This window comes from Pleuronectes platessa, chromosome 7 (genome assembly GCF_947347685.1).
Source record: "Pleuronectes platessa chromosome 7, fPlePla1.1, whole genome shotgun sequence".
In the NCBI taxonomy this organism is placed as follows: domain Eukaryota; kingdom Metazoa; phylum Chordata; class Actinopteri; order Pleuronectiformes; family Pleuronectidae; genus Pleuronectes; species Pleuronectes platessa.
Window position 1 is genome coordinate 13569228 of NC_070632.1, and position 12407 is coordinate 13581634.

At 41.3% G+C, this 12407-nt stretch overlaps 1 protein-coding gene across 1 annotated transcript in view; it reads left to right on the forward strand.

Annotated features, from left to right (window-relative positions):
- The window catches only part of fkbp16 (FKBP prolyl isomerase 16), a 28108-nt gene that overhangs the window by 14213 nt on the left and 1488 nt on the right, over window positions 1–12407 (forward strand). The window contains exons 4-7 of the mRNA XM_053426245.1: window positions 6442–6669; window positions 8532–8700; window positions 8804–8881; window positions 12252–12389. Coding sequence (XP_053282220.1) covers window positions 6442–6669; window positions 8532–8700; window positions 8804–8881; window positions 12252–12389 — 613 coding nt within the window. The remainder of the gene's footprint in view (window positions 1–6441; window positions 6670–8531; window positions 8701–8803; window positions 8882–12251; window positions 12390–12407) is intronic.

Sequence of the window (12407 nt, forward strand, 5' to 3'; positions counted from 1 at the left end):
TTATTTCCAATACCAATATGTCTAAGGCTGATATTGTTCGATTATTTTGATTGTGCTATTTATTACAGCTGACAACTCAGACTAAATAATGTGCCACATGGAGGAGATGGGCGTAGCTGGTGTGAGTTAATTTACAGAAAAAAAATTCCTCCAAATTCCAGTCTTTATGCTAAGCTAAGCTAGCTGGCTCCTGCATCATGTTAACTGTACAGTCACACGGATGGTGTCTTCTCATCGAACTCTCAGCAAGAGAACAAATGAGTCACAAAACTGTTTCTTGTAATAGGCCACCACCAAGATCTCTTCTCGTAAAATGTGTTATAACTGAACTGTCCTGACACTGAACTGCAGATTGTTCAGTTATGGGCAAAATAAAAACTCTGGCCAACATGGACATGATGAATCGAATATCAATGCAGGCCAGGGTTTGAGTGATTTAATGAATGGACTAGTGAATCTGAGTAAATAAATGACTGAGCTATCACCATAGTGATAAAGGAGGTTGCAGTTGAGCAAACACACCAGAATCAAGCGGTCTTCAAATGGATCTCTAGCCTGCAAAACACTTTCCATTCATCCATTCAACATTAAATGTATTGAGTGATCGTTCTGACATGTGCTTGTATTTTCATTTTCAAAATTTGCAGCTAGTTTTGAGACTTTTACTGAAGTACAAGCAAAACGTCCAATGTGCTACCTGACATTTAGTTGTTAGACCTGGTTTCCATGGTGACCTGCAGTAAATATGACTATAAATATGGGCACTGTCCCAGGCTCTGCCTCCCGGTGCTGTCAAAGCTGCTGCCTCAGCAAACATCTCGGGTCTCTAACCATCCGCTCAGTCCTAATCTCTTCAGGCCTCAAGCTCTGACCTAAAGAACCCTGTCTTCACTGACCTTTACTCTGGTCAGGAGGAGCTCGGCAAAATAGTCTGACATTTTCCCAAATTACAGGCAAGTGCAGTGTAAAACAGTTGCGCTATCTTATAAAAGAACAATCACTGGTAAATCTCATTACAACCCATTAATAGTGCCAGTAGTAGATGGATTCAGCAGATTTAAAACATGAAGCATTTTAAACATTTTGTCCAAAACTAACCTGCAAACCATTCCCGTTGGATAGGCTAACGCAACAAAACTAGCAGATTTTTCGAAGCCATCAGTAAACATGTCGAATAAACACTTGAACAAATCTAAATAAAGACAGGTTTTCCTACTCTGCCAGTGTTGTGTGAATGCAACTCAAGTACTGTGTCATAGAGCTGTTAATCTAGCTCCGCACTCTTTTGAATCTTATGAAACAGGGTTGATAACTCGGGTTGGCAGCACATTCACAAAGCTGCAGGTCTGTTGATTCGCTCATTTGTCAACATAGGACATCAGCAAGCACAGTTCTAGGTCAGGTGCAGGTCATCTGCTCTTTGGCAATGTTCAGAGATCCATGACAATGTCAAATTTAGGAAAATAGACAAGACGAATAAACAATATGCTTTTAAATGCTTTTTACAAGCACAGAGTATATTAGATAGAGTATATTTTGTGATATCATGCACTGATTAGAATAGGAGCATATCTATTATAGCCAGCATAGATCAAAGTTTAGCAACTCTTCTGCCATCGCACTATAATGAATCCTCCATTGTAAAAATGCTCTAAAATCTACAGTATAACACCAACCATGTCAAGCTAATGGCAGCCTAAAGATTCTGCATGAGGGTAGGAGTCTCTGACTGGAGACGACAGCTCAGTTTAAGGACGTGGACCTTGGTTTGAGTTGCAGGTTCATGTTTCACTGGGATCTTGTGCAGGGATCTAACCCTACTGACCACCCTCTGCTTCCTGTTTGCACTAATAAGACCCCGGGGGCTAATCACCGCTGACCCGCATGACATCGTAAACCTTATAGATCTGTCAACTGCTCCATTCTTTGATTACACTCGCCAGTCATGGTGATTTGTCATGTCTCTCATGGTGGCAACAATAAGCTCGGCCCTCAGCTCCTCTTATTATCCCTCAATGTTTGATGTATAAGTCCTTAGTGTTCTGTACACTGTTGTATTTTTAGCCACATGCTTGCTCATATTAAGTGATGAGCTGACTGATAGTATGCTTCAAAGCTCACCTGTAGAATCCTGCATGTGAAGGATTTCTATTATTAGGCAGTTTGCAGTCAATGTGTGTGTGTGTGTGTGTATGTGTGTTTGTGCGTGTGTGTGTGTCATCTGTTAACCCATAATTCAGTTTTGCTTGTAGCTCATTTAGTTTGTGCAGAAGCAGCTGTACCTGCATCAATTCATAGGAAATGACTCATCCCTTGTTATCCGATGTATCCGATCTGTGTGAGTCATGAGCACGAAGCGCGTGCGTTCCTCCCGTGTGATAATCAAATCGGTATCCGATGACATTCACGAGTAAGGTGTTGTTTCTCCACGGAGAAACAACAAAAAGACGTACCTGGATTGATCTGTCCAAAAATCCAAGAGGATTCTACCTACCCTGTCTAGTGCCCCTGAGCAAGGCACCTTACTCCCCCACCATCTGCTCCCCGGGCGCCGTACATGGCTGCTCACTGCTCTGTGTGTCCTGCACCAGATGGGTCAAAAGCAGAGGTTAAATTTCCCTACCTACATAAGTGTGCCTGTGCATTTCTGTGCATGTGTTTGGGGCTAATAAATGCATCTTAATCTTAATCTTTTACAAACCCAACATGGTTCAGCTCATGACTGCGACATCTTTTTTAACCAACTGGATATACTGACAAAGTCAAATAACTAGTTTCCTTCCTGTCTTTAAGTAAACTTACAGAAAATCGTCTTAAACTGCTGCCTCAGGTGTTGATACACATGCTTAGACTCTCTCTATATATATGCTTAATGAGCAATACTTAAGGTCTCATGTAAAGAGCAACATATATATATAAAGCGGCTTTAGTTAAGTCAGTTATATACATTTGAAGAGCTTTTTATTATTAAGCACTATATTTACTCTCTGCCATTTTATTTCACCTTGAAATTTATTCGAAATATATTACCTCTAAATGGAAAACATGTTGATTATTCTCTTTTTTACTTTTTGTCCCATCCGCTAACACGGAGGAGGCAGGATTTATGACCTATGCACCAGCCTTCTTGCAGCCCTCAAAGTACAAGCGGTATAATATGATGAATGAATTGTACCTTCAAAATACATTTTCAGCTTCTAAAATTGTATTTATTGTAATTAATGAGTACATCGATTTTATACCAATTGCTGTTAAAACTGGAAATTTGGAGAAGAAAAGTGGATTTGCTGCCTGACTAAGAAGTAAAATCACTTCCTCTTACTTTGGAATGGTTTTCGTTTCAAGGACTTTCTTTTTATTAAGCAATTCAATTTTGGCTTCAGAAGGTAATGATAGAAATCCCTTTAATCTGGAGCCAAGAACTCCTAGAGCAGATTATGCAAGACACTGCTGTGTGTGTTATTATTACTTGCTGCACACTGTGACATAATATGCAGCCTTTGGAATATTGTGTAACATTCTCAGATAAGAGTAGAGAAAGGTATGCAAGGACAACACAGCCACACTGCACAAACTGGGCCAAGAATCATTTGGAGATGATGTGACATTCTTCGTATGCTAGTAAAACAAACAACATCAGCAGGGAAGAAGGAGCCTATACAAGGGAATAAGGAGTAATAAGACGTATGAGGCATGTTTTGGGAAAGACATTTCCCAGTACAGCCAAAGCTGTGTGCGCTCAACGTTCTTCATTAATGAATCAAGTGTCTTCTTCTCTTGTAACGCTTGCTACACAACTGCAAATACACTTGTAAACATGCAGCGGTTCTGCAAAAACAAGACGACAGGACTAAACGCTGCTGTCAAAAACAGTTCACAGAAGCTTCCTAGAGTCCTGCATCTACACATTCACAGCTCCCTGATGATAACGTCTCTGAACGCCACTTCCTCCGGTCCTGAGCGGCTCAGGTTTCCGAGGCCTCGGCTCTGCTGCTGGTTTCACACTGTGACAGTGGATGAGGTCTCTGGGGAGGAGAGGTGAAAGGGTAATCTGATCCCACCTGCTGACACGGCCTCACAGCCACTGGGCACACAACTAATTCTGTTTGACAGACATAAACTGTGTCACTGACACAACCAGTTTGAATAATTCATGGTCTGTTACAACTCCCACTACTATCACTTTGCAGCAAACAGCCAGTGGCTGATATCTGTGGGGAAGCTGCACTTTCTTCTGACGGACTTAGGTTCTGAAATTTTTTTTGTTGAGTCCATTAAACTGTCAGGGTCCTCCTTAAATATGAAGAACCACTTTATTCTGTCCAAGATATAAAATAAAGTGTGTATATTTAAGCATGACCCCTCCAGGAAGTACCCTACCTCTCGTCCAAAGTCATCTGGGTGCTGCTCCAGCTCCCCCAACCACCATCAAAGGATAAGCGGTATTGAAAATGGATGAATGGATGTTCAAACATGTGACGTACAGCATGTTTTCAGTTGTTTGTATTTTTTAATGCAAGATTCTTTCATTCATTCAACCCGTCACTCCTTTCAACTCAGCCTCCACAGAGGAACTGATAATGGACCATTGTTTCCCAGGAGCCAGATGACTGAAAACCAAATTAACTTTCCCTCTGAGTGACTCCTGAGTAAGAGAAAGCCGTTGACGGCTCAACGGCTCGTATCAGTTTCAAACCCTCATTTGCTTAAATGAGCCGGAGTCACTTTGGCTTCTGTATATGTTGCTTTTTAAGAGGTTAAGGCGATGGATGCTGTGAAATGTTATCGATGCATAAAACATCTTTCAAAACCCATGAAAAACACCTAAATATATTGTAATATCAGAGGTGTTTGTATATTTTGTTCAAGTATTGTTGTACTGGACAATGTGTGAGTGTGTTTGATGAAATACCTTTGTCAAGGCAGTGACACTAAAGCTCAGGTGCTGAGCAGTGCTGTGTTTTCTCTTAGTTTATTTCTACCAAAAAGGGTTTGTTTGTTAACAGGATTACACAAAAACTAGTGAAGAGCTTTCTCTGAAACTTGGTGGAAGGATGTTACATAAAATAACCCATTCAATTTGATTGTGGATCTGGACAGAAATGGTCCCAGCTATTTTTTTACATTGCAAAATATTTTTTTCTTTTTTAAAATAAATGAACGAAAATCAGGCATATTTGGGGGCCTGATATGTATGAGTATGTACAATTTGGTTCAGAGCCACTTATAAAAATCCGTAGATTTGAATGTGGTTTCAGGGAGGTAGGATTTTTCAGTTTCTGTAAAGTAATAAATTCTGGTATGGATCTGGACTAAAGGGTTAGATCTAAGATTTTTATAATTTTTTTTAATCACTTTCTTCAACATTGTCAGACAGGGCCCTTGTCCAAGGTATGCCCTCCACTGAGTGCCATCATAGTTATTAATGTTTCTATTAGGGATTGAGATTGTCCTGATGGGAGAACTTCAACTTCAGATCAAATTGGAAACTGTCCTGCTCAGCTGCGTCCTCACTTCAAGGACCTTGACCTCCTACTAAAAAACGGGAACATTTCAATTAAAACAACTTTTTGCATGTTTCAGCTCAGAGAGAAAATTCATCCCTCCAATCTCTTTACCACATATCTTGTAAAGGTCGCAGGGGGACTGGACCCAGTCCCAGCTGACGTCAAGGGGCGAGAGACATGGCACCCCCTGGTCAGGTACAGATCTGAGATGGGACGCATATTACAAATATTGTGAGAGAGAAAGATACAATAAATATTGCCTGGAAACAATAGATAAGGGATGATTTTTGGGTGTTATATATCAATGGGAACCTCTTCTTATTGAAATATAATGTGAGAAATGTTTTTTAAGATGGTAAATAAACAGCAGGATCAGTTATGTTATATTTGTGCTGGTTAAAATAGAAGTTCTCTGTCAAAATGTGACAATTCTCAATGATTTTTCTGTTGTAGCTTCGGATAGGGCCGGATCTGAGTCTGGATCAGGACTGTGGTCCCTCTAGTAGTGACCCCTGGTGTGAACTGAGAAAAGAGTTGAACAAATAATGGTTCCAAATGTATCCCATACAACCTCTTAATGTAAAATAAACATTATTTTACATTCTACTATTTATATATTTACCGTCAATCTAAACACCACTGTATTTTAAAGATGGCTATCAAATGACATGTGTTAGCTGAAGAGCTTTGGGTTTTGTTTGCAGGATGTTCAGTAGCTTGTTTCTGCTTCTCTTGAAGCTGATGGTTGTCACTTGAAAACAGATCGATTGCCTGATTGATTTAAACAGCCTTTAAAAGATCAGCGTGTTCTTTTGAGGATTTTAAAAGATGTCTGGTGTTACTCACAGATAAACTTTACCGTGGCTCTTTTGCTGTGATGATGTTGTTTATGTCTGTGCTTGTTTTTCCTGTCTGTTTGTTTGTCTATGTGCAGAGAGCCTGATATTCCATCCTGGGCTCCGTTGCTCTATCAGCTTCAGCTGCTGGACATAAGAGAGAAAGCAGACCCATTTGCTCTGCCCGTCGCCGACCGCATCCGCATCGGCAACCAGAAACGAGAGCGGGGAAATTTTCATTTCCAGAGAGAGGAATACTGCATGGCCGCCCGGGCCTATTGTATGGCTCTGGATGTGCTAACCACATGCAGCCGAGGTAACGCAGCGCCAAAACTGAATTTATTCATAGAAAAATATTTCCATACTATCAGCTCTAGCAGGAATCTGCTATAATGGTTGATGTGACTATTATCTTCCCAGGGAAAGGGCGAAAATGAAGGTAAAGCACAGATAGTGTTTGGCACACATATGAATGCACACACACACACACACACACACACACACACACACACACACACACACACACACACACACACACACACACACACACACACACACACACACACACACACACACACACACACACACACACACACACACACACACACACACACACACACACACACACACACACACACACACACACCATTTCCACATCTGAACAGCTTCACGCCCCCCAGCCCTCCATCACACTAATCACACCATCACGACGCAGGGCCACGTCACGTCACAAATGTTTTCCTCTTAATTCTTCAGCTTAATCCAGGCTAATCAACTCTCATATGATTTTCACCTTCTTAATCACATTGATCATGGTCGAGGCAGGGTGGGCCCATGGAGGAGAATGTGACTGAACAAGTCATTGAAGAGAAAAACATGAACTGCCTCTTAATGTGTCAATGATGGTAGAGCCGCGAGTTAACTCGGTGTGACACTGAGGAGAGGACTTTATCAGGGCATCGAGATCGTGTCATTAACGGATGAGAAGTCGAGCAGAAAAAAAAAAGATAATAATGAAGCAGAGACACCAACCATGTACAAATAAACATATTTTAACAAGAGTTTCAACTGTCTTCATGGGAGTAAATAAATTTAATTGGGTAAGGATGAAGAAATAAAAGAGAAATAGAAAGATAAATATTTTGCTTCAAGGGCTTTGTCACCATGTGGGAATAATCAATCTTAGGTTCTAAAAACATTTAAATAATTGCAATTAATAAAAAATAAATAAAAAACAGTTTAGTTTTGGGGCAATCCTGCTGGCCAACAAATAGACGCGAAAAAAACAGAAACTCCTTGGCGGAGTTAATAACGTAATGAAATGACACGACATTCAAAAAATTAAAGCAACTTCTCGTCTGATAAATCACATCGTTGTTGTTGTGTTAACAGATTAATGGCTCCCTGAATGTATCGCACATTAATCTTTGCTCACAAAAGCAAGAAGGAAACAAATTCAGTAAAAGAGTTGAAGCTTAAAGCTGCACTGATCAGTGTTTGTCGCTTGGTGCGATGAACACTCAACTCTGCAGTTGCCCTCAGTACTACTTATGTTTTTATGTTATTAAGCTGCTTTTGTTGTTTTCTAGTTCACAGCTTTAATAATTAAATAGGATCAACTGCAGCAGCAGATGTTTTCATTTTAACAGCTCTATAGAAGTCACTGAAAGCTACCAGATTGAGTAACTAGCTGGTGAACAAAGTCAAAGACAAAGCTAAAGGGAAAGCGAATGTCTGTAAATTACATTTGACCAGAAACATAACTCCACACTTTGTGTCTGTGGACATTTGCCAGGACTTCCTACAACGATAATATGTCAGTGTTGTGTTGACATGTTGTTCTGCTGCCCCCAAGTGACCAAACAAACAACAATAAATACCTACTGAAGCTTGGGAAGCATCCAAAGTAGAATCTACTTTTGGAAACCATATGCAGATCTGGAAAAGAAGGAGAAAAAAAAAGATGTGCACCCATTGCAAATATCATCCCTGAGCTGCTAACAATTATAACTCATCATGCTCAGAGACAAGAATCAAAATGCTCCTCACTTGGGTCAACACTGTATTGAGATAGACACATGTCCTAGTGCAAGTCCTCTCAGATGTCCAGACCTTTCCTTATGTCTTTAATGTCCAAAGCAAAGTGTACATGATCTGCTGTGTGTCTCTGTGCAGACGGTCCGGACAGCGGCGTGGCGGTAGAGGAGGAGGAGGTGCGGGACTACCGGGTGAAGTGTTTGAACAACCTGGCCACCGCTCAGCTCAAACTGGAGCAGTACGAGCAGGCGCTGCACACCACCCGGGACGTTCTGACCCTCGAGCCAAACAACGTCAAGGCCCTCTACAGGATGGGAAAGGTGAGAAGCAACTGGGAGCATCCTTATTGATTCTTATCAATCCATAAATTATTATTGTTGGGAGAGTTCCTGGAAAGAAGAGCATTGTGTTCATCTCTTTCAGGTCCTGTCAGACAATGGTGAATACAAAGAGGCGATGGAGGTGCTAAAAAAGGCCTTGAAACTGGAGCCGGCCACCAAGGTGAGATTATTTGGGATGAGTTGCTCTCTCCCATCTGTCTGTGAATCTCATCCGTCCCTCATATACACAAAGGAAAGGGTTTTCTAAAGTGAGGCCACAATTATCATTAGAGAGACAATATTAATGAATAGTTTCTGACTAAATGTGTGCTCTCTAATATGTTATGGTCAAAGGTTTATATATCAAGGCTGGAAAAACACTGTCAAGCCTGGACTTGGGATTTCAGTAATGACATTATGGATAGTTCATGTATTACATGTAGCTTTTTCATTTGGATTCTAGACATTTAAAAACTGTTAAAAAAAGAATGATTAATTAATTAATATTTACCTTTAACAAAGAGCCTTGACCTCAGAAGACTTTGTGGAGCTAAACGCACTTAAAACCAGAAATGCCAAGTTCACAATGGATTCACCTGTCACAGGGGTTCATCCACTGGAGAACAGGAATGTCTGAACAGTATTTCATTGCAATCCATTCAACAGTTGTTGATTTGCCCATTAAGCTTAGAATGAGTCCACAATTCAAAATCTTTTGCAAACAATTGGACTAAACAGGCTAAAAGCGAATTAGTATACACATTAGTAAATAATACTTTGTCATGGGCAGTCAAAAGCCTGAGAGAACAGGAGGGTCTTCAGTTGAGCATTAGAAGTCACAACAGAGGGTTAATACTAGAAAGAGGTAGAGCGTTCCAGAGCTTTGGGGCAGCTACAGTGAAGACGCAATCCCCCTTACACCCTTAGCCTCGACCGAGGGACCGCCAAGAGATCTGGGGATGGAATGTGGGCCAGAGGAGCTTAAGCCTTAAAATCTGTCCTGTATCTAAGCGGTAGCCAATGCATAGATGCAAGAATAAGTGACACACTGTCCCTCTGCCTAGTTCCAGTTAGCGGTCGAGCAGCAGCATCTGCACCAGTTGCAAGCGAGACAGTGATGGCTGACTGGTTCCCAAAAGGAGAGCATCGCAGTCGTCCATTCGAAAGGAGATCGGGGCAGTAGTGAGACTCTTCAATAGGTTTATGCTAAATATTGTTTTCCCTCATCATGCTAACTGAAATCACAGCCACCACAGTATTCAGACATGTTGCCATGACATTTCAAATTCAGTAAAGGTACCTCCCCTTTCCATTGATCATCTTTCAGGGCATTTCTTTACATTGGGTAAAGTCTACTTGGGATAAATTCAGTTGATTGGTAATGTTTGGGAGAGACACACCTGACTCCATAAGGTCACAATGGTGCTGATGCAAATCAGAGCACAAACTAGTCCATGAAGACATTGGACTTATCTGCAGAGCTCAGAGACAGGACAACCATTTGGGGAAGGCAACAAAATAATTCTGCTGCCCTGAAGTTTCACAAGAGCAAAACCTCCATGTTTAAATGGAAGAAGTTTGGAACAACCAGGACTCTCCTTGATGTGTCCGCCCACCCCAAACTCAGCATTCAGGGAAGAAAGGCTTTGTTAGGTGAGGTGACCGAGGGCCTGGTGGTCGCCAGGAGCCCCAGAGATCCTGCGTCGAGATGGGAAAACCTTCCAAAGGGACGACCACTTCTAGCATCATGTCTCCTAACATTGATTCATGCATGATGCTTAAAACAGAGGCCAGATAGTGTAGTGCTACAGTGATGGCTGTTCTTCAAGATCTCTGGAGCTCAGCTAGGAGTTCGGCTCAATGGATGAATCCTTGTTGTTCCAAACTTCATTGATTTCAAAACCATGAGCTCTGGAGGCATGTTCTCATGGCTTGGTTTATTTACTATATTGTGTGTTTGTGTAGTGTCGGAAAAATCTGAAAAATGTGTTCCCTAACGCCATGTCAAGTTGAACATCAGCTTTAAGTAGTGGATTCTACTGTGAACTAATTTGAAATTGTCACTTGCAAACTACATGTCCCTCTCTCACAAGTGCCTGTCACATTTTTTGCTTTAGTCTTCATTATTACGCGAATAATGGAAACATATGATTACAAAACATTTACCTCACAGTGTCCATGTTTTTTCCACAATGTACAAACAAATCAAAGACAATCAACCGAAATTCAGCGCCTTACCTTAGGCAAAATACCTAAGTGTCTGAAGTAATCAATATTTATGATGTTTCAACATTTAAAAATTCTCCTTCGTCATCGGGGTATTGATTTTGGGTTTGATGAGATTGAAATTGACAATCGATTTTAGCATAAGGCTGCCACATAACAAAATGAGAAACAATTGAAGGGGTGGGAATATGTTCCGAATGCACTGCACATAATCCACGTGTATAAGGTTATTTAGTTTTTCTGCTCTTAATCCAGACATCAGGAACATATTCAGTCAATGCAAAAACATGATTAAAGGCTCCATCCTCCATCTGGAGCCACGTTCAAGTGATTCCGCCTCGTTCACAATGTTCACACTTCGCCTCATCTCCATCCACAACCTCTGCATCTTGCCTGTTTTTTATTGCATCTCTCTAGTTAACAGCAAACAGTTGCAGGAACCCCAGTGAGCTGCTCTCTGCTCCTCTGACGGCCTGTTCTGTCTTGTTTTTGTGGTTTTTCCTAATCTGCCAAATCCTCCACAGAGGATCTGGCTGAACTGCACATCTGGCAGTCTCCAGATGTGACCGCACGGCTCAGAGCTGCCCGGCAAACCTGGTAGAAATAACACATGCGCGAGTCAAACGGTGTCACTCTGGAGCCGTGCAAGTCAAAGCCGGAGACTGAGTTGACCTCTCCAGCTTCAGCGTAGGCTCTCCACACTGTATAATTACCATAACCACTCCTTACAACTCTAACATCACCTCACGGACATTATTCCACTTCTCTTGTTTGACACCCTGCAGGCTGGATCTCCGCAAAAAGTGTGAATAGGACATCTCTATCAGCTGTTTACCAAACACTGCTTCCAGTATTACAGCGACCTGACCTACAGGGCACACTGCCACAAATAGTATGTCTGGACTTGTCTAGACAAAACGAAAATATACGCTGCTTTAGAAATTACACCCTTGTCTCGAAGCTGGATAAAACACTCGGCCGAAACCTGATTTAACCTCCCTGTGAGAAAGTTATTGTACTGCAGTCACAAAACAGGCCGACAACATGGAGTTATGAGCTGCACATGCTTTTTATGACAATTTAAAGTAATTCATCTAATGACAGCTTTTTGAAAATATGACAAAAGTGAAAAATTGAAGTTTTTATGATTTCTTGGCCTCTTCCGTCTAGTGATTCAGACCTCTGCTCTCACCTGCTGGACATTTTTAAAACTGCAACTTCACCTTTCCTCTCGAGAGGAAGGCTCCATATCATCATTAGATTTTTACTGCCAGCATTACAAAACACTGCCTGCATTGTATTTTTAATGCCCTCCTTTCCTTCAGGCGATTCACTTGGAGTTATCTAAACTCGTCAAAAGACAATCAGGAGGCAAAGATACTCAGGAGTGGAAACCCAAACCTGCAGAGATGCTTGGAGAGAATATCGCACCTTTTCTGATTCCCTCTAAGAAGGAACCATCTGTAAGTCAAATCACAAAT